A 25,939-nucleotide genomic window follows, 5' to 3' on the forward strand; every position below is an offset into this window, starting at 1 on the left:
ATTCCAGTCACCCTTACCTAATGCCCAACTGACAGTGCGTGCAAGTTCTCACTGCCTCATTTTACCAAGAAGAATGGTGCTTTTGAGGAAATAGGGTTTCAGGGAAGACCATATGAAGACAGCCACAGGGAAGACGAATTTTCCTTTGGCTGAATTCATGTTAAATCACCACAAAAATCTCAAATCCGTTTCTTCATCCTGTTCCTCTACAGCTGATGCAGTGTCTATCATTTCTGAAAGCTTACATCTCAGCTTGCCTACTCCCAAGTGAAATTTTTTATGAGTCTTTTAGGACTGGTGAGTAGAAGTGAGTCAATAGGAATCTTTCTTCCTTCCTTCCTTCCTTCCTTCCTTCCTTCCTTCATTTCTTTTTCTCTCTTTCTGTATATTTTACTTTCTTTCTTCAATGTTTATTTATTTTTGAGAGAGAGAGAGAGAGCGAGAGAGAGAGAGTGCGAGCAGGGGATGGGCATAGAGAGAGGGAGACACAGCAGGTTCCAGACTCTGAGCTGTCAGCACAGAGCCCGATGTGGGGCTCAGACTCACAAACTGTGACATCATGACCTGAGCCAAAGTTGGATGCTTAACCGACTGAGCCACCCAGGCACCTTACCAGGAATCCTTTCTGAGTTGGTGCTGTGCCTGTCATATGCTCCTCTGGCCTTCCCTTCCCCGGGGCACCTGTTCCTGCTGAGGTGAAAAGATAACTATCTTAATGCTTATTCCATCACCTCCTGGCAAGTGATTGAAATTATTCCAGAAATGCCCACTGTCGGTATCTACTAATGTCACTTAATTCCCCTTTGCTTTGAATTCCTTGACTTGGAAATTAATGAAGGTTGACTATGGAGTCAGGCATCGCTGGGTCTGAAACTACTCCAGCCACGTCCCATCTATAACATCAGGCAAGTTGTTTGGCCTGCCTAAGCCCCAAGTTTTTCTTCTATAAAGTGAGATTAATTATAGGACTTGCCCCAAGGGGCTATTATGAAGATTAAATGGAATAATGTCTACAAAGGGGGTAGCTCAGTACTTACTGCTTAGTAGATGTTCTTATGTTTTGATGATAATTTTAATAATTCAGAGTTAGAATATAGAAATGCTTTTCATATATATGACATTTTTTTCCTTTCTATCAAATTAGAAAGAATTACATTCACATACTTGTCTTCCTCCTTTGCCTCCCTCTCTTCCTCCCTCCCTCCCTTCCTTCCACACATCTTTGTTATGCGTCTCCAACAGATCAGACACTCCCTACTCTCATGGATATTGCAGGCTGGGGTGGAAGACAAACAAATTAATGAATCACACAAACGAATGTACAATTTTACCTGTAGTAATTGTTACAGAGTGTATAACAATAGGCCTTGACTTACAATAGGCCTTGACTTACAATAGGCCTTTAGTGTGGAGGCTGCCCTGAGATCAGCAGGTGAGTGGCAGGTAACCAGGAGAGAAGAAGTGAAGGCAGGGAGGGTGACAGAGGGGTTCAGACACTGGGCTTAGGGGCAAAGACCCTGTAGCAGAGCAAGTGTCATGACTGGAAGAAGCCACTGGGGCCGAAGCAGAGGGAACAAGGGCCAGTCTGGTACAAGGTAGGGGAGGGCAATGGGGAGGGGCCAATGCAGGCAAAGTCTGTTGGCCATCTGAGGGTTGGCTCTTTATTCCAAGAGCCGTGAAAACCCATTGAACAGTTTCAGGTAAGGCTGTAACTCAATTCTCAGGAGTCATTTAGTTTAAAGATGCAGAAGTCTGGCCCGGCAAGCCACCTTCATTCAAGCGGCCATAGAGCAGAGAGGACAGAAATGAAATACCCTGAGGACTGACCATCTAGATTCTCCCTCAGTGCTCAGTGTTGTGGGAAGCTGTGAACGTGACAGGCCTTGGTTCTCCTTCTCCAGGAGGCTTGTTGAACAGGTAATAAAATGTAGTCACATTCTTCACCAAGTGCAAATACCTGTCAGCACAGGGTGAGGGAGATAAATTAGTTGAGATAGTTCATGAAAATGACTACTATGCTGACTTGGGACACCTTAAGCAGGTTAAAGTTTACCCACCATAAATTTTTCTTACCTAGCAACTTGCTTGAACTAATTTCACATGTTTTCCCTACAAAATGTGTCAAAATCTCCCAGATGTGTTCAGTCCCACAGTAACCAACTCCATTCAGGCAACTGCCAAGTGGTCTGGTCTCAACACAGAGAGGGATGCCTTTGAGTTACTGAGTCTGTCCAGGGAGAAGTCGACTTGCTATTTCTAGTGACCAGGAGGAGAAACAGGACTTGAGCACCTCTGGGGGTTGAACCAGATGAGGCAGAGAAAACAACCACTGTCCCCCACACCCACTTGCAGCCCTGATTTCTGTCAGGAGAAATCACTTATAGATCCACCAGTAGGTGGAATATGGGTTATGGCCATATCCATTAGGGCTTATATTACAAAGAATCATAAAACCAATAAGGCCTTTCTTCCTTTCTATCCTCTGCTTAACTTCCCTGTTCAATATTATTACCATTTCAATGCTCCTCCCCCCCCAACCAGTTCTTGCTTTCCTGGCTTTGACATACATGGTTAACTCCCCTGGACCTGTGAGTCACTTCACATACTGTCCTTCATTGCCCCATCTTGTACCTCTCTGGCCCCTGCTCCCTCTGCTTCAGCACCAGTGGCTTCTTTCAAGTCATAACACTCACTTCTGCCACAGGATCTGTGCTCCTGAACCTGGGGATTTAATTAAGAACAAAGAAAAAGAGTATTTTGCAGGGTTTGGAGTAAGGGAATGAAATGCTTCCTGGTAGCATTTCAGACAACAGATAAATCCCTAATGCTGACTTGCCTGGAGCTGCAGATGGAAGTTTATACTGTTTGCTTTCCCTCCTCACAGCGAGGGTGAGCTCCAACATGACCCCATGAACAGATGAGCAAAAGCACCAAAGCCAGACATCAGTATGGTCTTGAGAGTGTCCACTCATCCTTCTAGCATTGAAACTCTCTTATCTTAAGAAATGCATAACTCGGTGCTAAGCTTGGAAAATGCCTTGACACAGCCTGGGGCCTACATTACAGAAAACAAATCTCTTTCCTTCATCAGAGTTACTCAATAGCAAGGCACAGTATTTCCGCTCTTGTGGGTAGGAATTAGGCAAATCAGTCTTATGCTCAGGACCAGTTTACGCTTTAGCAGAAGGCCAGTAATGCTAAAATACAGAAGCTTAACCTCCTGTGTCAGTGGATATTGGGCCTGGATGTAGGGAGCTCCTTAAGAGATTTTATAAGTTGGAAGAAAAATACATACACACCATAATTACACATATGCCATTACAATAAGAAAACTCCAAAGTGAAGATTGAAACATAAAGGAGACTTTAATGTTAATTATGTTTAATTTTTAGAGAAAAAAGAGGCTCACACATTTAAGTAAGGAATAAGCAAAAATTTGTATGGTCAGCAGAAATTTCTTAAATACACCATCTCTTCTAAGGGCAACCGTGCTGTTTTCCCAAGTGTCCATCAGAGGTCTCTCTTTTGTCCCACTTCTTCTTATACCCAGTTTCTCAGTAAGACTTTTGCCTGGTTCCCTTGCATACGCCCCAGTGATGGAGATGATCTGATTAGGTCTATTAGTAGGACTAAGTTCAAGATTCTATAGAAGAAATAAAGAAAATTGGCTCCCATTTCCCTTTTGGTACCCTAACCATCTTGTGTTTCCATTGCTTTGCAATTGCAGAGAAAACCTTCAGGGAAGGGGTCATCATGTGCCCTTGGGGTTCACACTCCTGTCACCACACGTATGCCTATGGCACCAGCAGGTAAGCAGGAAAGAGCTCTTGCACATCATCAACCCCCTTCAGAGACACAGCTACATGTGTGTCAAGGTTGATGCTCTGCTTCATGTTTCATAGTAAGCATCCATCCAGAGGGTTGCAGATTTCTTCAAGTCCCTGTGGGAGAGGTAAACAAAATCATCAGTAGATGAGACTTTAATGTAAATGGAGATGCGCCATGGACCATGCACTCCTTTACTTGGCTCAGGGAAATGTTGTTATTTTCAGTTATGGCTGAAAGATGTCTTTTCTGGGGCGCCTGGGTGGCGCAGTCGGTTAAGCGTCCGACTTCAGCCAGGTCACGATCTCGCGGTCCGGGAGTTCGAGCCCCGCGTCAGGCTCTGGGCTGATGGCTCAGAGCCTGGAGCCTGTTTCCGATTCTGTGTCTCCCTCTCTCTCTGCCCCTCCCCCGTTCATGCTCTGTCTCTCTCTGTCCCAAAAATAAATAAACGTTGAAAAAAAAAATTAAAAAAAAAAGATGTCTTTTCTGTTGCCCAGTGGAGGGAAACAAATACACTGCATTGCATGTTAGCAGATGATTTCACATTTCCTTTAGGGAGGGGGTTCAGTTTTTCTTTCATTTTATTCTTTTTTGTACCCCAGACTATCCACAGTCCTTTTCCCTAGCATTAAAAAAAAGCTTCTCTGAATCTCTGTAAGATAAAGCATATACCTCTATACCAACCCATCCTATTACACACTCATCATATTTTACAATGTGAAAGGTGTTTTTCTAGGCTCTGGGAATACAGCAGTGAGTAGGAACAACATGAGTCCCACCTATGTGGAGTTCCTCGTCTAGCTTGGGAGACACATATTAAATAATTTATTACCCACGATGTTATTTGTTCATGATTGTGATAAAGCTCACAAGTTAAGAGAAGCTTGTGCTAGAGCACCTGCAAAAGCAAGTGACAGGTTGAGTCCTGGGGTTGAGGAAAGACCAAGATGAGGAAAAGGCATTTATGAGCCTTGGAGAAGGGATGGAAATCGACAAGGTTTTATGAGGGGAGGCCATGGACTGGAAGAACATTCTAGGCAGAAGATAAGGGGACAAAGGACAGGAGATGGCAAGGGACAGGGAGTTCTGTAGCAACTGAAGAAGGGCCAGATCTCTGGAGGGCAGAAAAGTAAGATGGGCATGGTGAAGAGTATGTAACTGGAGGACCATCTAAGGGTCAGATCAGGCCAGGCCTGGCCTAGTTGGCTTCATTCAAGACACTGGCAATTTTTTTCCTAATTCCAAAAGACAGGGAAACTTACTAAAGTCTGATCATAGGCTGTTAATGTTCTCTGTGGAGCTTTGAATGCACCAAGATGAGTACTGACTTTCAGTTTTGGTGGGTTTCTCTGCTCTTGGTCAGTCACCCTTCCCTGATCCATACAGTTATGTCCCTGGACCCTGTAGGCATTTAGTTTGCAACTCTGGACCATGATTTGAGAGTCCCTCCCAGCACATAAATTCTAAAGCAGGTCAAGGTTCTGTAGGGGATACAGAGTCAAATAACATGCAGCCCTTGTTTTAAGAAGCTTGATACTTAGTAGTAGGGTAGCAAGGCATTTTCACTAAGAAGTGCCCACAAGGCAGTAGGTAAATGGTAAGAATTATTTTTTAACATTGCATTGTTGATGTTCCCTGAAGGGTCTCACGTCCATGCTGGGCATACAGATGTCCCTTAATAAATAGCTTATGGGTAAGTGATTCACAAGCCAGTGAATAGTGTGGAGACAAGCAGTGAGGGGGAAATGAGAGCTACGAGCTGAGAGACTCTGTAATTACCTGGTGATATCTCCAAATGCTTTCAACAGGGGCTTGTTCACATACTGCAATCCATGCTTGGCACACAGCGACCTCACCAAGGGTGCCACCTTGTGATAATTATGGCATGGCATTGTGGGAAACAGACTAGGGAAACAGATACAGGAGATACAAAACTTAGATCAAAGGAGCAACTTGAAGGAGTTTTTGTTCCCCTATTATTGGATAAAACTCTATTAGCAATGCAGACCTTGACATTGTACAATACTTCTGTTCCAGGAAGCTCAAAATCTGTTGCCAGAACACTCCAATCTTATCTCTCAACCCTCTGTAAGCCCTGTGGGTGGCTAATGTTTGGGAAGACCTAAGAGAATTACCTCTATCAAATATATTAATTTGACCAAGTCATATGAAAGTATAAGATTTTCTACCATTCTGAATTATCTAGAGAGCTGGAGGGGTGCCTAGCTGACTCAGTCAGTGCAGCATGGAACTCTTGATTTCAGGGTTGTAAGTTCAAGCCCCACACTGAGTGTAGAGATTACTTAGCAATTAATTGCCTAGTGAGCTGGAGATACCCCCCCTCTCCAATTCTGTCTCTGTCTCTCTCTGTGGATACCTCTAACTCTTGTACAATAAATGAGTATTCAGTAAGTTTTAGTCAAGGTGTATGGGGGAAAGTTCTAAGATAGGAATAAGAAGGGAGGAGAGATGGGTTTTATTCAAGGCTTTTAATTACCAGCCAGGTGAACTTTTTAGGTTTTAAACTTTACTTTGATAACATATGAATAATAAGCTTTCTTGCTTTGCCGAGATTTTAAAGGAATACCATGAGAGAAAGGATGAGAAAATCCCATGAATAGGTATAAGAACTTTTTCCTGCTCTATCACAGATACAGCTTAGATGAAGAGGAAAGATGAATAGGAAAGTCTCTTCCTTGAATATTCTGCCGCGATTGACTTTCAAAGTACTATCGTTTTCTCCTTCTTTGGTACATGTGCACATAACTACCTATTGGTAAAGTAGTTCAAATATCATTTGGAAATTGCAGCAGAAACTGGATTTCAGTTGATTGTTTTGTAACCTTGGCTCTAAAGATATAGATACAGGTTGATGTTAAAAATAAAAATTAATTTCGACATAACTTTGTTACACAAGTATCATGATTTTTCTTGGGTTTTGCCAACAAACCACATGCAAAGAAAACAACCACCAATTCCTAAGTCCTTGGGAATCTATGAACTGAGTCATTGTTATTTTTCCAAGATTTCCCTCCATTTACTCAATTATTACCCCTTATGCTTTTCTTTCTTCACTTTCTTACCTTTGAAGTTAATAGAATTTAGAGAATTCTGATTCATTTTTTCCCTCTGAAATCCCTAGTCTAGGGCTCTGTTCTGGACTGTATGGAGGGTGGGGGACTGTTATAAGTGACAGCCTTTGCCTTTTATCATGGACTGTTTCTATCACTCACTGGTGCTCAATCTGGAAGTTCAGATGCCCAGTGAACCAGTCATTGAAAAAGGACTGTTCAACATTACAGGTGGCCAAGACCTGCAAAGAAAAAGCTTACATTAGATGTAAATAAGCCCACATGTCAGATTAAACAAATTAAACCTTTATTTATTCTCTTTAAGTCAATTAGTCAACAAGTATCTATTTTCTGTAAGAAACTTTGAAGGATAAGAAAGATACACAGTGGGGCCCCTGGTGGCTCAGCGCATTAAGTGTGCAACTCTTGATTTCAGTTCAGGTCATGATCTCGCGGATCATGAGTTTAAACCCCTGGTCAAGCTCTGCACTGACAGTGAGAAGCCTGCTTGGTATTCACTCTTTGTCCCTCCCCCCAACCCACACTGTTTCTCTCTCTGTCTCAAAAAATAAATAAACGTTAAAAAAAAAAAAAAAAGCACAGTGTCAGGTCTCAAGGAGCTTATGATTTATATAGGCTTTTAATTATAGCTTTATAATTTTAAAAAAGTGATAAGAGGGGCCCCTGGGTGGCTCAGTCGGTTGAGCGTCTGACTTCAGCTCAGGTCATGATCTTGTGTTCATGAGTTCAAGCCCTGCATTGGGCTCTGTGATGACAGCTCGGGGCCTGGAGCCTGCTTCATATTCTTTGCCTCCTCTCTGCCCCTCCCCTGCTCATACTCTGTCTCTCTCTGTCTCTCAAAAAATAAAGCGTTAAAATTTTTTTTCAAAAAATAAATAAAAAGATAAGACATATTGCTAAGAAGTTTATGCAATGCAATAGATATGAAGAAGTATGTGGGATTTGAGGGGCTAAGTCACCATCAGCCCTTGGATACAGAAAGCTAAGGTGTCACGAATGATGACTGGCAAATGGGAAGTGGGATTGTAGGATTTGGGTAGAGACTGTAGAGATTAGAATACCATTTCCATACAGTACATTTGAAGGACTTCTAAGTGAGAAGTAAGGCAGTTAATTGTTCAACCATGGGTTCTGAGAATAGAAATGCATTTCAGTAGAAGTAGTTTCCTTTGAAATCTAATGTATTTTATTTACACATTTAAAACCATTATCCTGAGAAGGAGTTCCTAGGCTTCTCTAGGCTTCCAAGATTAAGAATCTTTATGATTGCCATTTTATTCGCTGCCTTTCTAAGGTTGGGGTTGTTGCTATTTTGAATGTCATTTTTGTGGTTGTTCTATGTCAGCGTTTCTCAGAGTGTACTTCAGAGCACCCTAGGGTTCTCTAAGAACCTTTCAGGAGATCTGCAAAGTCAAAACTACTCCCAGAATACCTCTAATGCAGCATTTGCATTTTTCATTTCCAATTTCTGATGCTTGTGCAGTAGATTTTTTTTCCAGAGGACTCTAAACCTAGAATGGCATCATCAGTTTGATGTTTAAAATGTACTGGCTTTATTCTTGTTGTTTTAAAGTTAATTAATAAATAAACTTTTAAAAATTCTCAGTTTTAGTTTCAAATATAGTAAATATCAATGGCTATAACCCACATTAAAAAAAAAAAAGCCCATTGAGGTCCTCAAAAACTTGTATAACTTTGCAGAGCGTAAGGTGGTCCGTGACCAAAAAGTTTTAGAACCAATACTCTGCTTTAATGCAAGGTCCACTGAATTTGGGAATGAGCTTGGAGAAGGAAGTGGTATAATCATGGCCTAACCACTGGAAGGCTTAGCAGTCAAGGGGATTCTATACTGATCATAACTCTGTTAATCATTAACTACATGCTCAAAGAGCATGCCATGTCTCCTCTCTGGGTCTTTCTACCTATAAAATGACGTGAAGTGACTTCCAGGGACCATCTAGGTGTAAAATTCATTTTGTGATTCTAAGAGCTCAGATTCACTTGAAAGACTGGGTCGGGTGGGAGACAGGTCAGCAAATGTTTTCTATAAAGTGCAAGACAGTAAATATTTTACTTCTCTGTCATAGTTACTCTGTTTTTCTTTTATAGAATGAAAGCAGTCATATATAATATGTAAATGTACAAGCATGGCTGTGTTCCAATAAAATTTGATTTACAAAAGCAGGCAACGAGCCCCATTTGGCCCTTGGACCGTAGTTTACTGACGCTTAGTTTAGAGCAAAGGCTCTGAAATCAGACTGCCCAGGTTTAAAACCTGCTTTCTACCACTTATTAGCTGGGCAATATCATACAAGGTACTCAACTTCTTCATGCCTTAGTTTTACCATCTGTAAAGTGGTAATAATCATAGCATTCGCAAAGCAGTGGGCAGTACCTGCCTCTTAGCAGTATAATCGGAAGGACCTTTTCCCAGGAACTCCACCATTACCTGAGCGCTGAGCCAGTCCCGGTTCTCCTCTTTGCTTATTCTCATAGGTACATGGCTCATCTGGGTAACATATGCTACCCAGGGACTTTCGAGAAACCTTTCAGAGAATAAAAGGAGAAAGTGATGACTTCTTGGGGTGCTTCAGTTCCCAACACTGGGCTGGCACAACTGCTGGAAGATCTGGCTGAGCAACTGAGGAAACGGAAGGGAATCAAAGGTTCCAATAAAATGGAGGTCACTTGTTTTCCTCTTTGGAGGCCCTTTATGTGTAGAGATGACACACTGGGTTTTGGGCACAAAACCAGCCTTGCAGCCTGATGTATGAGTGCAGTGACCCCAAAGTTTTCTGTAGCATTGGTGCAAGGATCAAAGGATACCTAGGGCATATGCAAAGTGATCGACAGCCTCGGCTTTGCCATCAGGCAGAACTTGGCTCAAGTTCTGGTGTGGCACTGCCACTGGCCCCTACTTGCTCTGTAAGTTTGACAAATGACCTAACTAACTCTCTGAGGTTTCGATCCCTTAGCAGAAAAATGAAGATGATGCTATCTACATTACAGGGATGTGCAAGGATTACATCAAATAATATAATGCAGGTAAATCCTTTATCAAAGTTGTGATGCCTAGTAGTTGTCAATGGCATTATTATGTAAGATTTAGGATAATAATGTGAAAGAATGGGAGAGGAATAAATTGGGAAGTTGAAGAGAGCTGTTTAGTCTGAAGCCATTTTAGTTTTGGGGAAATCTCTAGTCATAAAGACTGTCCTTCCATTATTCTTGGCGAGGTTATGGTGTCCAACTGGATTACAATTCTAAAGAACTTGGGGATCAGATGGAATTCTTCAATTGAGAATTAAGTATGTAGGAAGAAAAGGACAAGATTGGGCAAACTCTTTTTTCAAACGACTCTTCTTATTCAACTATTTCAACTTAAAAAAAAACGTTTTTATGGAAATGTCTCAGCTACGGAGCTTGGGCATGGTGTTCCAATCTTCTGCTAATCACAAATATCTCAGGTAAGGAATGTAGGAGAATCATATAGGTTATGGGAATAAAAGAATATTCTTGCTTTCTTACTTGACCAAAAATATGAGCAATATGGTTCCGAAGATTCCATAAAAAGGGCCAAACATGATAAAATAGTGGATATAAAAGCTGCTGACCCAGGCAAACTCCTGCAGAGAAAAGTAATTGACAGTTAAATGCCCTGGACACAATTTCATTTCCCCTTCCCCAGGTTAGGGCCCCTTCTCATACTGGCTAAATCTTATGCCTTATCGCTCAAGGAAGCTGCATCTAGAAGGAACCAGGCATTTTCCACCCCTTTTTCTACCTGATCTAGCTTCAGAGGATGAGTCAAGTTACTCACCACCCAAGACTTTTGGAGGTATATCATTTCCATGGACATCAGGTTGGCATACACAGGCATTAGGAGAAAGAGCCCAACTGAAAAAGAACACAAAAGATGGTGAGTAAAAGATGATGTAAGTAAGCAGAAATCTATCTCCTTAACATGCTACTCCTGGAATGTTGCCCCTGAGAAGGGATGCAAAGTGGAGATCCACAACCACTTTCTGGACTCCATGGAGTTCTTTGAGTCTCTGAGGCTGAACCAGGTTTTGGGTCAAGCTCTCTCAAAGAGACTAAGAAAGAGGAAGCTTTGAAGATTTGAATCATTCTTGATGGAGCAACCCAGAAGAGCTTCTGCTGCAAAATTTCAAACTTTCTCAAGGTCCATGGAATCCATCATCATCACAATTTTAGGAATGGGCCCTGTCACAATATGTCAAGGTGGCAGAAACACAGAACCTGTACTCACTTTCTGACCGGATGGTTATTTACCTGCTTCTCCAGGACCAGGGGGGCTGTCTAGAGCACAAAGCAGTGTGTTGGAGTCCTGACTTTAGTCGAGCCCTCTTTCTCCACTAGGTCTCAATACTGGATTTCTGACTCTCAAACTCTACAAACTCTTAGCATGAATGATTTGGTCCAACCTCCACACTGAGATATTTCAACAAACATGAGCATAGTTTTTAACAGTTCAAGGCCATGCCTCTGGGATGACCCCAGCCCCCTTACAGTTCTGCCTGAGAAAGTTCAACATTGCCAACTGAATTTACTGTTTGTTCTAGCCAAAGCTGACTGCAGGCCTCAGGCTTAGACTATTTCTGTTAGAAAACTTACAATTGTAAAATACTTTCTCTGACTCTTTGTGATTGATCTTCTACAACCCATAAATGCCTTTATCAAAGACCTGAGAGTCATTCCTTTGAATGTAGTAAAATCAGGATAGGACCCTATCTCCCAGCCTCTGTACGGGGGGCAATAACCTGACATTTTTGTCTATGTCCCAGTAGGACAGTATTTTTTTGGTTGAGAACCACTGATCTAAAGTAAATGTTTGGGGGCTTCCCTAATTTTGTCTCATTTCTCAAATGCGTAACCATGTTTAGGACGAGCATAGCTTGGGGTTCCACAAAAACTTTCTTTGTGAGTTGGTATGGGTTTGAGTTTGGTTAAGAGCAAAGTATTTTTGCTTATGATATTTTATCATAGTCAGAATTATTTAGCTTCCCTATTTTCTTTCAAGCCAGAACACATATTCAGGTTTATATATATTTCTTTCAAGCCTGAACACGCATATATATTATATATATATTTGTACATACATATGATTTTCACTTAAATTGGGTGAAAATATCATAAAAGATTTCCAGTGACTTGTGGTTTTGTTGTTGTTGATTTTTAGAGGAGGGGCAGAAAAAGAAGGAGAGAGACTCTTAAGCAGTCGCACACTCAGCACAGAGCTCAACTTGGGGCTCAATCTCATGACCCTGGGATCACGACCTAAGCCCAAATCAAGAGTTGGGTACTTAACCAACTGAGCCAACCAGGTGCTCCATGTGACTTGTGTTTATGAAGTGGGCATTTAAACATTTGCAGGATTACTGAACCTCAAAGATTGGTTAGAAATGCCCTGTACTTTCCACTGAGAAACTGAACACATGTCTTAACAGTTATTATTGCTCCTCTTGAAAGCTTTTTAATTTTAGGTTTATTTATTTATAATCTCTGTACCCAACATGGGGCTCGAACTCACCACCCCAAGATCAAGAGACACATGGTCTGCCAACTGAGCCAGCCAGGAACCCTGAAAGCTTTTTGATACACAAGATACCAGTTTAGAAATTAAAAATCCTTTATGTTACAAAATATACTTTGAATGATGGAAGGTTTCCTTTGTGTTTTAAAATATCTTTACAGTTGATTGTTCAAATACTGGCTTTCTGTAAAAAAACTTATCATGATAATTTAGACTGTTTGCATTAGGATATCAATACATTTTGTTGTTTGGGTAGTTTTAATTACTACCTTACACACACACACACACACACACATATTCTGCAGCTGTATGTAGACCATGGGAGCAACCCGCTTCCTCTCACACAGTAGCTCTCAGGTGCCGTTTATTCCTGAGCTTCTATATTCTCTGGCTTCATAATGTCAGTGCTTTGGCATTCTTTTCCTATTTTTCCTCCCTATCAAAATACCATTATTCTTTTCTTCTTGACAGGTGTTTAGTTTTCCTATGATAGTCTCAGATGCAAGGCTTAAATTGGCATTCTGACTTCATCCCTCTTGAACTATCTCATTAGACGCACATTAGAAGTACCTATTTGCAGGATGCCTGGGTGGTGCAGTCAGTGAAGCTTCCGACTTGGGCTCAAGTCATGATCTCATGGTTTGTGAGTTCAGGCCCTGCATCAGGCTCTGTGCTGACAGCTCAGTCTCAAGCCTGCTTCAGATTCTGTGTCTCCATCTCTCTCTCTGCCCCACTCCACTCACACTCTGTCTCACTCTTTCTCTATCAAAAATAAATAAATATTAAAAAAATTTTTTTAAATACCTATTTGCTTTTTTTGCTTTCCTTTTCAGACTTTTGCCCCCAGGAAGTCTGAAATAAGACATGCTACTTTTCCAAGTCACAATAAAACATGGCCTGGTCTCTCTGTGAGAGCATTGCTGTTGTGCCGTCTGGCTTGACAACGGCTTGCTTCAAGGACACGGTATGATAAGGAAAGTGGCTCCAAGGACTCACCCATGTAGAAACACAGGTGCTGCTTTTCATAGTTGATGTAACTGATTTTCTTCTTGCCATTCTGAAAGGAGAGAGCATAAAACTAAAATAAGAGACAATACTTGTGGTCGTTAATACTCAAGAACATTGCTCTGTGTGTGTGTGTGTGTGTGTGTGTGTGTGTTTAAAATCTCTATGGAAAGAGCCATATGGTCAGAATTTGTTGGCTGTCACACTTGAGGCACTAGAAGAACAAGAACTGGAATAAGAGAAAATATTGCAGCATCTTTTTTCTTTAATTAAATGTGGGTAATTCTTGCATTTGACTACGGGGATTGTGATTTTTTAAAAATTCCTATGGTAGCCATTTTGAAATTTTTTTGTCCTTCTATGGAGTGGAGTGGTGATCAAAAGGGAATATTTCTGATGGGTTTTCCAAGCTTCTCTTCACTATGGTGTTTAGAAGTCTGCCTGAAGCTCAGTCTCCATCTCCATTCATTCATTCAACAGATATTTGTCAAATAGTCATATGTAGAAGATATAGGCATGGCCCCTCTTATCTGTCCCATCTTCTCTCCTTTGTGTTCTCACTGTGGATCTCACACTGTGATGGACTATTTATAAGGTGCAATGATATTACTAAATCTTAATGCTGGTAATTCGATTCACTTTCTAGAGGAGTCTCCTTAGTTAATTTATTGTATGCTTAGTGCACAAGGACAGCAAACACCCTGAGGGGAGGCATAGAGGTAATGGTTAAACTTCCAGTACCTAGTAAACATACAATTAATGTTCAGTTGAAAGAAAGAATGAATGAATAAAAATTTACATCTGCTCTATAGTTTTATGGTATGTTCACTTGGTCACAATACTATGGGAAGTGATTGATTTCTGCTGTCCCCCATTCTGCTGATACCTTCCCTCCTACATATAGATATCTTTTTGTATTTGGATGGCAGGGTTGACCTTTTCTTCTCTTACTATGATAGGTAAAAATAAATAGCATAATGATGATGTAATAAGAACCATTTCCAGTTACTCTCAAACCTGCAGACATTTAAGTAGTGGGAAACATGGGGAAAAGAGCAGGTGGAAATTCCTGGGAGCTGGCACACCTAAACAGAGGACTGATTTTGAGTATCACTCCAAAGGAGGACTCTAAGTCTTTCAGAACATGAGCACAGAACCTGGAAAGTAGAATGCTTGAAGAAAATGGTAGAAATATGACAGTAAAATGAGAATGAAGAAAAAGTTCAGGGCTCATCAGAACCATTTTTTATGTAAAACAACTGAATTTTAGAGTTTAAATAATTTCAAGCAATGTCTCGGACAGTAGTAGCTCTGCAACTGTATTAAATGGAGCCCTAGGGTCTAGGGAGATGTTGACGAGCAACTGTAAAACTTGGAGAGGTGACCTCCACCATTTGTGAAGAGGCAGCATGCATACTGAACACAGCCTTAAGGAGGTACTTCTGGGGAGGGGCAGCCTGCTTCATAAAATTCAGTAAGACAAACCCTTCTCACTCTGTGGGGATGATTAGAGAAATCAAAGTATCACACTTTTGTTGATGAGCGTAGGAGTCCACAAACATCAGGCAAGTCCAATTTGTTTGTGGAGCCATTGTCAAAAGCAACTGATTTGTGATGGCAGCCAGAGATTTTTTTAAGATTATTTATTTTGAGAGAGACAGAACAAGCAGTGGAGGGGCAGAGAGAGAATAGGAAAGAGGATCCAAAGCAGGGTCCTTGCTGACAGCAGTGAGCCTGATGTGGGGTTCAAACTCAGGAACCATGAAATCATGACCTGAGAGGAAGTCAGACACTTAACCGACTGAGCCACCCAGGCACCCTCAGAGACTTTTAAAAATCTAGTCAAGGGATTGTTTCCTAATTCAGTGGAGAAGAAAATTGGGTCTTCCAAAGCTGGGAAAGCTTATTTTCAAAAAGTTGCACAACTTTTGGTTTATGTAGCACAAACCACAGGCAGCAACTGACAGAGCTATTCTTACTTTTAATAAAACTCCTAAGTTGTTTTAGGAAATAGCAGCCTCTTCCTAAGCACCGGAATCTTGGGATCTACCATTTCCCTAGAGGGGGGAGATCTTTCTGTGATTATCCTCATACCTCCTTTGTTGAAGTAAGACTTTCTCCTAAAAAAAATTTGGTAATAGTCCTTTACATGATGATTTTAAGTTGAGGCTAAATAAAATCAATAACTGAAAAATTCTGGAGTTGACTTTACCCTCCCTTTTCTATTGTTTAACAAGTCCAAATGAGAGGTGAGATCTCTAAGTGTCTTAGAAAACATTTGGGCTGTGGTTCATGTTTAAATGAACAAAATGAACATGAACTAAAAATACCAGCACAGCCTTTCCTCGCTGAGCTAGACTTAGTTGAGATAGCTAGTTATTCAGATATTTGTGATTTAGTGCTTATTGGATGTACTGATAAGTTTTTTTCTGAGCGAATGTCTCATCCTCGTCCAACTTTGGAAAGTCATTGCCAACCTCAGTCATGTGGTTTCACTACCTAACATTAACTTTTGTTGCCTTACAAGTAGTGAGGGCCACTGGGCAGGGATCTGTCTATCACCAGGATTGCTCAAGCAGAGTGATACGGGTTATCATATTTCCTGCTGTTGGAGGTTGGCGACATGTCCTTTCAAGTCACAGAGTCCCATGCTTCACATCTTCTTCTATTCATACAACCCCAGAATCAGTTACTTCACATCTCTATACCAGACATAAAAGAAGGAGACGTGTTCTGAGAACATGCTTGAAGTGGGAACCCTCAGCTCGATCTTTCCAGGACAAGACCATAGACATTTCCAGGAACCACTTCCGGGAACATTTCTCATGTTTGCAGCAGCTCTAAACATACCTGGACAGGCTTCAAATATCCATTCACAAAAAGTGGGCCTGTATTAATATCTGGGTCTTTGGGGTAGATGTTTGTTTTTACATGATGTTGGAAGTGTCGGTGATTCCACCAGCATGTTGACAGGCCCTGAGGAGAAGAGAGGGTTCATTAGCTGCAAGATTTCTCTCCTGGGATGTCCTTTGCTCTCAGAGTTTTCTGCATGCATCTCCAAAGTCAAAGTAAGATATCTGAGCTTCTGGAACTTGTTCCCTGACTGCTGGGTCACAGAATGGCTCATTGGATAGAGCCTTTCAAAGCCTACAATCAAATAATCATGGGATCCAGGAACACAAATTCAGGCTAATGCAACTCCTGATCATGAAAATTCACAAAAACCGGTAAAATGAAATGTTTTTCCAACCTTTATTTTGGGTGGGGGTCCTCATTTAAAAAATCCTGAAGGTAGGAAGGGCAGTTAGTATTCTTATTTTACAAATAAAGAAAATTCAACTCTAAAACTTTAATTAGCTCTCGGGAAAAAACGGTCCTAGGAATCCTGCTTTAATCAGTATTTCAAAGAATCATGGATCTGAAATGATTTTGTAGGGGGCTTGGCTCAGATTCTTGCATGTTCAGGCTTCAATGATCTCATATAAATATAAATGAGAATAAAAATATTTTAACTGATGCCGAGTTCAAATCATCCCTGATTAGGTTGCTTATGATTTTCTTTCTCTCAATGACAATATAAAGGTTTTAATAGAGCAAGGATTTGGTAGCACATCAATGTGGTTTCATACCCTGGATATATAAATACTGCTGTGTGGCTTGGGTAAATTTCACCCTCTTTGAGGCTCTATTCCATCTGCAGTAATGACATTTACCTCCATGGGTTGTTTGGGGAGACATGAGATGATATATGTAAAATGTTGGCATACTGAGATATTCAATTTATTCTCCTTTCCCCTATTACATAAATTATTACATAAGAATAAGCAGCATTTGGTTTTTATTGCATATTTGATATATCTCAATAACTGGCCTATACATGTTTTACATCGTCACTGTCCAATATGGTAGCCATGAGCCACATGCTGGCTTTTGAGCACTTGAAGTGTGACCAGTCAAATTAAGATGGCTGTATGTGTATGATACTGGATTTTGAGGCATGGTATGAAAAAAGGAGTGTAAAATATCATATTAACATCTTTTATATTGATTACATGTAGAAATTATAATATTTTGAATATATATGTGGTAATAAAGTTATCTTTTAAGATGTGGCTATGAGAAAATTTAAAATGATTTATATCATTTTAATGTGGCTTAGAATTATATTTCTTTTGGACTAAACTCATCTAGACACTATACATCCATGGTAGAGGGGGAAGGGAATGTTTGAAAATCATGTGAGCGTTGCCTTCTAGTCTTATTGCAGAGTCCTCTCTTAGCAAACCCTCGTGTTATCATCCCTCCGGAGTGATAGTCTCTTTTTACCACTAACACTCCCTACCATCCTTATGGTGGAATCTCTCTTCCTGCATCCCACATCTCTTCCCTGAATCTCATGCTTGAAAGGGAAATCACTTTCCAAACATTTCCTTGTGGGTGTTTCATGATATGTCAAACTCAAGGTGTACTCATCAATTTTCATTCCTCCTGTGGGGTCTCCATTGCACTCTGCTCGTCTCCTACCAAACTGCATACCACCCACTCACCCTTACAATTGTGCACTTTCTCTTTGTTTATCCGTTCATTATTTATTTTTAAATACCTCCCATGCATCAGACACTGAGCCAAGTATTTGCTGTATAAAGTTAGACATGATAAAATGGAGCTCCCACACTTATGAAACATACAACCCAACAGGAGCAATACAGAAACAAGGGCACTGTGATAAACAATGATTCACTTTGTTAGTTTAATCCTTTGTGAGCTAACATTTTGACAGTACCCTTGCAGTCAATGACTATCTGTGGAAACTGGTAATGTCAGAGTAATTATTGGTGTGATAAGGCAGCTGGCTCTACCCTCACCCCTCGGTCTGGAAGCCACAATTACTGGAGGTGAGGGATAGTGATCCAGCTGAAAGTGAAGATAATCAGCTACATGCAAATAGGTTGCCCCTGTACCAAATTCCATATAAGAACCACCCTAAGTCATTCCTCATTTCCATGTTAGGTCCTTTCTTGGTGCATTATAAGGATTCCAAACATTGTTCTAAAGCCATTTTGGGGCTGAATTCAAATCCCTGCTACTGGGTGTATGTGGCGTTGGGTAATTTCCTCATCTGTGAAATGAATGAGAAAAATGTTACAGGAAATAACATACTTGACACTCCCCCCCCCCACATTATTTTAGGATGTAGTCATGGAAACAGGATAGGCCAGATTTTCAAGGCAGATCTTAATATCAAATATTCTATCTCTTTGTCCCTATAATGACACTTGATTCTTATAGTTTTCAAACTGGGCATGCTGGGTGTTGGGGAGGGGATATCGAAAAATATGCTACAGGGAGTCCATTTTGATTTGAACATTGCACAGAAGTCCAAAATGTGTGCAGACATTTCAGAGTGTACTTTCAGAAGGGCTCTTTTGCTGCACACACACACAAAAAAGCAAAGACCAGACATACACCATTACTAGCACAGGTAGTGAAAGCATATTCCAACAAAATCTCAATATATATTTATGCTTTTCCATGGGGGAGGGTAAATTGGCATGAAATCAAGTTTTGAAATTTAAAATTGTAATGTATGTAGAAGGTGAAGTTGTTGCTGCTTCTATTATAATTTTCTTTGTTACTTCCCTCCTTCCCAACTTTCCTTCCCCTAGGAAGTTTACTCTGCTGCAGATGATTGAAGCCTGTATTCATTTTGCTCACAAATTGCTGGTTTTGCCTGCAAAAGGCCCAGTGCACTCAATTAGTTTTTAGAGCATTTCCCATTTACTTCCTCTGTTCATGAGTTATCAAGGTTGTGTTCATTTCAACTAGTGCAAAACTTGTTTCTGGCAACACAACTCATAGAGAAAGAGCAGTGTACAAATTTGGACCAATGGAAAAGCAATGATTTTTTTTAAAGCACCAGCAAGGGTAGAGCTTGAAACATTATATATACTGACACCAGATCAACTGTCAATTATCTCCAGGTCACATGAGTCTCCTTTTCCCTCTGACTTCCTCAAAACAGGGGAGGGAGAGTGGGAGGGTCCATTACCTAATTCTTTCTGCAGGATTTCCTTCTTTTATTCTGTGGTAAAGATTTCTGATTGAACACAGAAACAGTGTCAATTTAGCACTAGTGGATGGAGGGCAGAACAGTGCACCTACAGGAATTTCCCAGTTAAATAAAACATCAAATAAAATGAAAATATGTTATTCATTCTAACAATTTTGAGTAACAGACATAATTCTAATAGGAACCCAGATCCCACTCAGTGTTACTGAATCTACTTAAACCTTGTTTGCTCGACTGGAAAGAGGATAGATAAGACGGTGATTTTAAGTATCTTCCAGTTCAATATAAAACAACAGTGCTAAGACAAAACAAAAGTGCCTATGAGTTTTTTCTAAAATGAGCTGGCTTGAATGCAATATTTGGCTTAGTGGAAGGCTCAGAGGCATTTCCCCCCCCACCCCCGTCTGGGCCAGTGTACATAGTCACTAAATCCTAGAATGTCCTAGAAAAGCAGACATCCAGTTTAACTCCTAATATTAGAGATAAGGACATGGAGAGTCAGATATCAGACAAGATCACACAAGGGGCCTTTTCAGAGTCAGATCTAGCACCCACTCTTAGCAGTCCTGTACTGTTACCTTGGTTCATCCATCCATCCATCCATCCACTCAACAAATGCTATTGAAGGCTTACTATGTGCCAAGCACTCTGCTAGGTGCTGCAGCATAGTGGCACATAGGACAAAGTATATGCTCTCCTGGAGTTTGGGCAGGGACACAAGGCCAACTGCCATCATCATCACTGCTGTTTCCAGCCTTCTGGGATTTGCAGCCCTTGACTCTTGAACAGTGCCATCTGACCTGTCTTGTCTACTTTTTCTCTTTCTCTTCACTATTATCTCTTCTGCATCCTTTCCTATTTCTTCATAGACCTGTCCTTCTAAGACAAATTGGGCTTTGCTAGATTCCTGTAGCTTCCCAGCAGTAAATATTCAGACTCCTTCTAGAAACATTCCCATTCATGATTTTACAGAGCGCCTCTTCATTTATTAAGGTACAATTGTTCTCCTCCAAGGTGGTTTCTTAATTGGGTACCAGGGACTGGGCCAAAGACTTTATTAGTGCAAGAAAAAAAAACTGTTGGAATTTCCTAAATAAAAATAAACCTTCCCTCATAAAAATTCCAAATTCTAATTTTAACATATATATTATAATGTCATATGTGTATATATATATATATATATATATGGTATCTACATTTTTATTGTATTTATACTAATTTGCAAATATATTTATGCACAAACACTTTTTTAACTCCTATCAGCACACAAATTTGGTAACCATAGTCTTAGGAAATGAGTTTTGAGAATTCCATCATGCTCCATGAACATCCTGTACCTTGAGATGACTCATCATAAATTTTTGCATCAAGCGGCTCCACTTGGACTTTGGAAATACAGAAATGTGTCCCAAGTCATGTTGCAGAAGAAAACACTGAACCTAGAAGAGATTAAGTTGTTGTTAGAGAGGTTGAGGAGTTAAGAAGAAATTAATCAATGAGCCTGCCCATACATTCAGGAGCCCATTGGAGAAGAATGGTGGGGGATCTCATCTGGCCCCAAGCCAAGTTCACTTTCTATTTCCCACACATTGCATTCTTTCCCACTTGTGTGCCTTTGTGAACTGAGTTCTTTCAGCCTAGAACATTTTCCTTACCACTGTCAAATCTTCCAGTGAGGAGGACAAAGAGTATGGCCTTTGGAGTCAGGCAGATTTGGGTTCTCAACTGTTCTTTACCATGTATGTGTTGCACAGATCTTGGCAGTTTACTCAGTAGCTCTGAACCTCAGCTCTTCATCTGATAGGTAGGGATAATAATACCTTACTCATGGACTGTTGGCAAACTTAAATACCTCCAAAGTGCTTGGCTTATGTTAAGCACCAAACAAATATTTGCTTCCTTTCCAGTTTCCAAAAGAATTGCTTTTCAAGGAATAAAGCAAGTTGACTTTACAAAAAATAAATAAATAACATATCATAAATTCTGGAATTAACTTTGACATCAATTTTCCATAAAACCTTCCCCAGTTATCCCCATGAGAATTAAATGCCTCTTTCTGCTTTAACAGCATATGCTGGTTCCTCTTTGGCACCGATGTCATTCTGTCACATAGAATGTTTACCAGTGTGAACATCGGTCTCCCCAGTGGAAGACTCTTTTCCCCAGGGAAGGAACCAGGTGCATTTCCTTTCGTGTCCCCCCCACAGTGTTGTGCTCACAGAAAGCCGTGTTCAGAGATTCACACTTCATTCAACAAAGATTTATCCAATGCTCTGCTGGTGCCAGTTGTTGATTACAATTTATGGTGGAATCCATAAGTTCAGGTTTTTAAGTTTTTATATAAATTCCAGTTAGTTAATATACAATGTAATGCTAGTTTCAGATATACAATACAGTGATTCGACACCTCCGTACAACCCCCAGTGCTCATCGTGACAAGTTCACTCCTCAATCCCCATCACCTATTTCATACATCCCCCCACACCCTCTCCTTTGGTAACCATCAGTTCATTCTCTGTAGTTAAGATTCTGTTTCTTGATTTGCCTTTCTCTCTTTTTATTGGTTGGAAGATGAATAAAAGATAAAGGTGAGTGTTACATGGCTGAGAAACGACTTCAGTTACTGAACTGGTATGGATACAATTGGGCAAAGATGAGCATCTGTCATAAATTAAATATTTCCTGTGTGCTAGTCATTGTGCTAAGTGTTTTACACGTTAACTTGTTTAGTAGAGAATATTTACATAAAAATTGTTATCCCGTTTTACAGACAAAAGACTGGGGCCTGGCAAGATGTGGTAACTTGCTGGTGTCAGATGTGGATTAGTAGCTTGCCAGGAAGTGTCAGGAAGCACCTGGTGCAGGTCTAAAGGGAGAAGGAAACAATTCTGAATTGTCCCCTAAAGCCACTGCTTGATTTTAGGGTATGTGCTTACCTGGGAAATTGTGAGAAGGAAGGAGATGAATATTGTCACAGGCCAGCCACTGCCAAAATGCCACACTATTAGCCAAGCCAGAGTTTCTAAAATCATGATCTGGGCGAAGTGAAGGAAGAAGAACACTGGGTTGACCTTGAACATGTTCATGGCCTCTAATGTTCTCCGCAATTCTCGGAAATCTTCCACCAGCTGGGACTGAGAAATAAATGTTCAAGGAAGGAATTAGTTCCCTCAGGGAACACAAATGAACACAATTAATAATCTCTTTTATTACTTTATTAATACCTTACTTTTATGACTAGAAATTTAAGGATATTAACAAATTTAATTGAGCAAAATTAAAAACATAAAACTATGAGCAAACAAAACCTTTTAAAAAGGTTATGATAATATTTTTTTTCAGGAGAAGAGAAAAAATGGGTAGTGATATGTAAACTGTCCTCAAACTGTTTTGGAACTCAGAAAGAGTAGGGTTTGGGGGGGGGCGGGGAATCTAGGGAGTTATTGTCTAACAGTTGTCTTTTAACCATCAGTATTGTTTCAGGTATTGATTGATCACCGATTATGCTTCAGGGAACTGTGTGGTCTATATGGACTTGTGTTACCATACTTAGTGGTACACTTTACACAGAATTTTCTACCTCATCATCAGATCAGTTTGTGCAAAGGGCGCTTTCATTAAAGATGATGAACATAGAAAAATGCAGTTCATGTAAATTAGTTCAAAGGAAGACTTTCCTATGAGCTGCTTGATGGGTCCCTAGGCACAAGGCAGGATCTCTTGTGGCATTAGTGTGTGTGTGCTGATCTGTATGTGTGTCTGTGTGTGTGGGGGCGGGTAAGTTTCCTTGTCCTGTGTGTGTGTAACATGCATATGTGCATGTGTGTGCATGGTCAAGGCTAGTATTGGTTTACAAGCTTGCCAATCAAACTGGAGAGTCAGTGCAAGAGATGGGAAGAAATATCTCTTAGCTTAATGACTAATGGGTTTGAAAACAGGACAGTTGACACAGTGACCAGGGTATAAGAAAGAAAACAAGACTGTTCAAGGAGATACACAAAAGGAGAGAAATTTGTAGCATAAAATGTAAAAGCTATGAACATAATTCTAGAAGCAAAATTTTCATTTGGATTGGGGCCAGAAATAAGTGACTTGGAATCCCAGTTTTCTGATACACCAACTGTGGGACTTTCAGATAGCAATTTATTTTCCTTGGACTATAGTTTCACCAAATGTAGAAAGGGCTTCTGTTATGATATATTCACATATTTCATTCAATAGCTATTTATGGAGTCCATATTATATGTCTGATCCTGTGCAGGTGGGTTCTTGAGTACACAGAGATAAGCAATATAGATACATACATACATACATACATACATACATACATAGATACATAGATAGATATTCCCTGCTCTCATGGAACTTACTTTAAAAGGGAACATAGACACAGACATCAAACATTTTTATAATCAGTCACTGGACAAAAATTGTATCTAGATATATCTGGGCAAAAAAAGAGGTACTTGGAGACATGGAAATTCTGTTTGGTACAGGACCAAACATTTCTTTCCTTTTTACACAGAGGTTTAAGAATTCTGAGTGTCTAAGGAGGATGATGTTATATTGTAATATGTAGAAGCTACTCATTTATGGTATAGCAGGTTCACCCAGCCATGATGTCAGGCATCTCACAGAAAATGATCAGTTCTTGGATATGTCAGGAAACGATCAGCTGGCCTTTGTCCTCATCCCTCCACATGTTTCTGAGTCCTGAGACCCCACTCACACTTTTGTGTCTCTCCTGGCTAGGCTCTTCTGGGGCAAGCTCTCCGATGAGCAGCGGCTTAAGGTACAATTTTACAATGTCAAGGTCCAGGTGCATGGCTCTGAAGACATCCTGTAAATCACAGAGAATTGATAGAGGCTTAGGAGACACATGCTTATCTACAGAATAGTCCCCTTCCTTACCTCATCCTGTGCCCATCTTGGGAATCAGCAGACTCTATTACAGAGGATTTCTTCTAACCCCAGGTTGATGTCTCCAGTTGAACAATCAAAATTACCCTTGGAGATACTTTGTGAAAGCTTCATGCTGGAGATCCCCCAGCTTGATGCACTGCTTCATTAGGCAAGCCCAACACAGCCAGGATATTCCTGAGCATTGGAAGGGATCGCTGTTTATTGAGCACCAGAAGAATTAATTTGCTGGAGTTAATAAGCCATGATGAATCCTTAAAGTCCAACATCAGGCTTGGTGGAAGTTGCCCACACAGAAACATGCAGCAACCATGACTAGCTGTGAAAAGCACATCTCCCATCAAATCTCCCTCTTGGTTCCTGGCCAAAGCCAAGAGGAATGAAACATTTGAATTACGTTATTTTTAAAAAAACTGGTTAAAGTTGACATTGATAGTGTAGGATTAATTCACAGGAGAGAAAGGGAGCACAGCCCTTGAGGTCTGAGCTGTCTAAAGTACACGCTTTTCACAACGTTTTTCACTGGAGGGGTCTCATCACTCTTTCTAAACAGTGCTAGGGCAGTCTCTGCAAAGGTTGTGACAGCCAGGCACATAGTGGTGACCAACTGCTTTTCCCCATCTCAGGTCCATGTTAAGCAGCACCTTGTGGGTAGAGGCTATGTGAAGTGTGGTGGTTCCTATATCCTGCTTATATTTGGAACTAAAAGATATTCTCTTTCCTTCCAGGGATTTAAACCATTTTTGGGGAAGGAAAATTCTCCAAGAGGTGGACTTTCTAGGCTTTCTGCTAATATGACTTTGGGTACAGGAGTTATTAAAAGTGAGGGAATATAATCAACATCATAATCAACATCATAAGTTGAAAACATGGAAGCCACACCCACGACTCTAAAGTGCTGGTATCCCATAGTACTGACTAGGAAAATGGACCCTGGAGTGGCCTTTCTTCATTTAAATTCTGGTTTCTACTTACTAGCTGTGGAGCTATGAAGCTGTGGACAAGTCTCTTGACCTTGTCTGTGCTTCTGTTTTCTCTAACAGAAGGGTGATGACAATAGCCAACCAATTCATAAAGTTACTTTAGGGATTAAGCGAGTCAACATATTAGCCATCTTTCTTGTATGTATACTTCTAGTGCTAAGAACTTACTACCTACATTCCCTTCAATACAGCACCTCAGAGATTTTCTTCCTATACTCCAATGCTTAATGTGTAATGAACTCTGAATTATTTTCGTGAATATAATGAAACTTCCAAGTTCAAAGTGCAAAGCAACTTTAGATACATCTAAGAACTATGTAGAAGCCTACTTTCTAAGAAGGTGTTTATGTAATGAATAACATTAATTAGAAGGGTGCAATATCAGCTTTTTAGACTTACTTCTCCTTATGGTCTCTAGGTTCAATGATATAAAAAGGGCTTTGTATTTGCTAGAACCAGTCCAGTCCCTACTTTCCATTCTGCTTCTGCG

The 25,939-nt window shown here is 40.5% G+C and overlaps 1 protein-coding gene across 1 annotated transcript in view; it reads right to left on the bottom strand.

The window, feature by feature from the left end:
• Positions 1 to 3,889: 3,889 nt before the first annotated feature.
• Positions 3,890 to 25,939, bottom strand: part of LOC115525951 (fatty acid desaturase 2-like protein FADS2B) — a 29,399-nt gene continuing 7,349 nt past the window's right edge. Inside the window, exons 2-12 of the mRNA XM_030333384.1 lie at positions 24,276 to 24,386; positions 22,483 to 22,680; positions 20,884 to 20,985; positions 16,327 to 16,452; positions 13,468 to 13,528; positions 10,738 to 10,814; positions 10,446 to 10,543; positions 9,367 to 9,463; positions 7,059 to 7,138; positions 5,605 to 5,730; positions 3,890 to 3,941 (exon numbers count right to left, since the gene is read on the bottom strand). Coding sequence (XP_030189244.1) covers positions 3,890 to 3,941; positions 5,605 to 5,730; positions 7,059 to 7,138; positions 9,367 to 9,463; positions 10,446 to 10,543; positions 10,738 to 10,814; positions 13,468 to 13,528; positions 16,327 to 16,452; positions 20,884 to 20,985; positions 22,483 to 22,680; positions 24,276 to 24,386 — 1,128 coding nt within the window. The remainder of the gene's footprint in view (positions 3,942 to 5,604; positions 5,731 to 7,058; positions 7,139 to 9,366; positions 9,464 to 10,445; positions 10,544 to 10,737; positions 10,815 to 13,467; positions 13,529 to 16,326; positions 16,453 to 20,883; positions 20,986 to 22,482; positions 22,681 to 24,275; positions 24,387 to 25,939) is intronic.

Source organism: Lynx canadensis, chromosome D1 (assembly GCF_007474595.2).
Source record: "Lynx canadensis isolate LIC74 chromosome D1, mLynCan4.pri.v2, whole genome shotgun sequence".
In the NCBI taxonomy this organism is placed as follows: Eukaryota; Metazoa; Chordata; class Mammalia; order Carnivora; family Felidae; genus Lynx; species Lynx canadensis.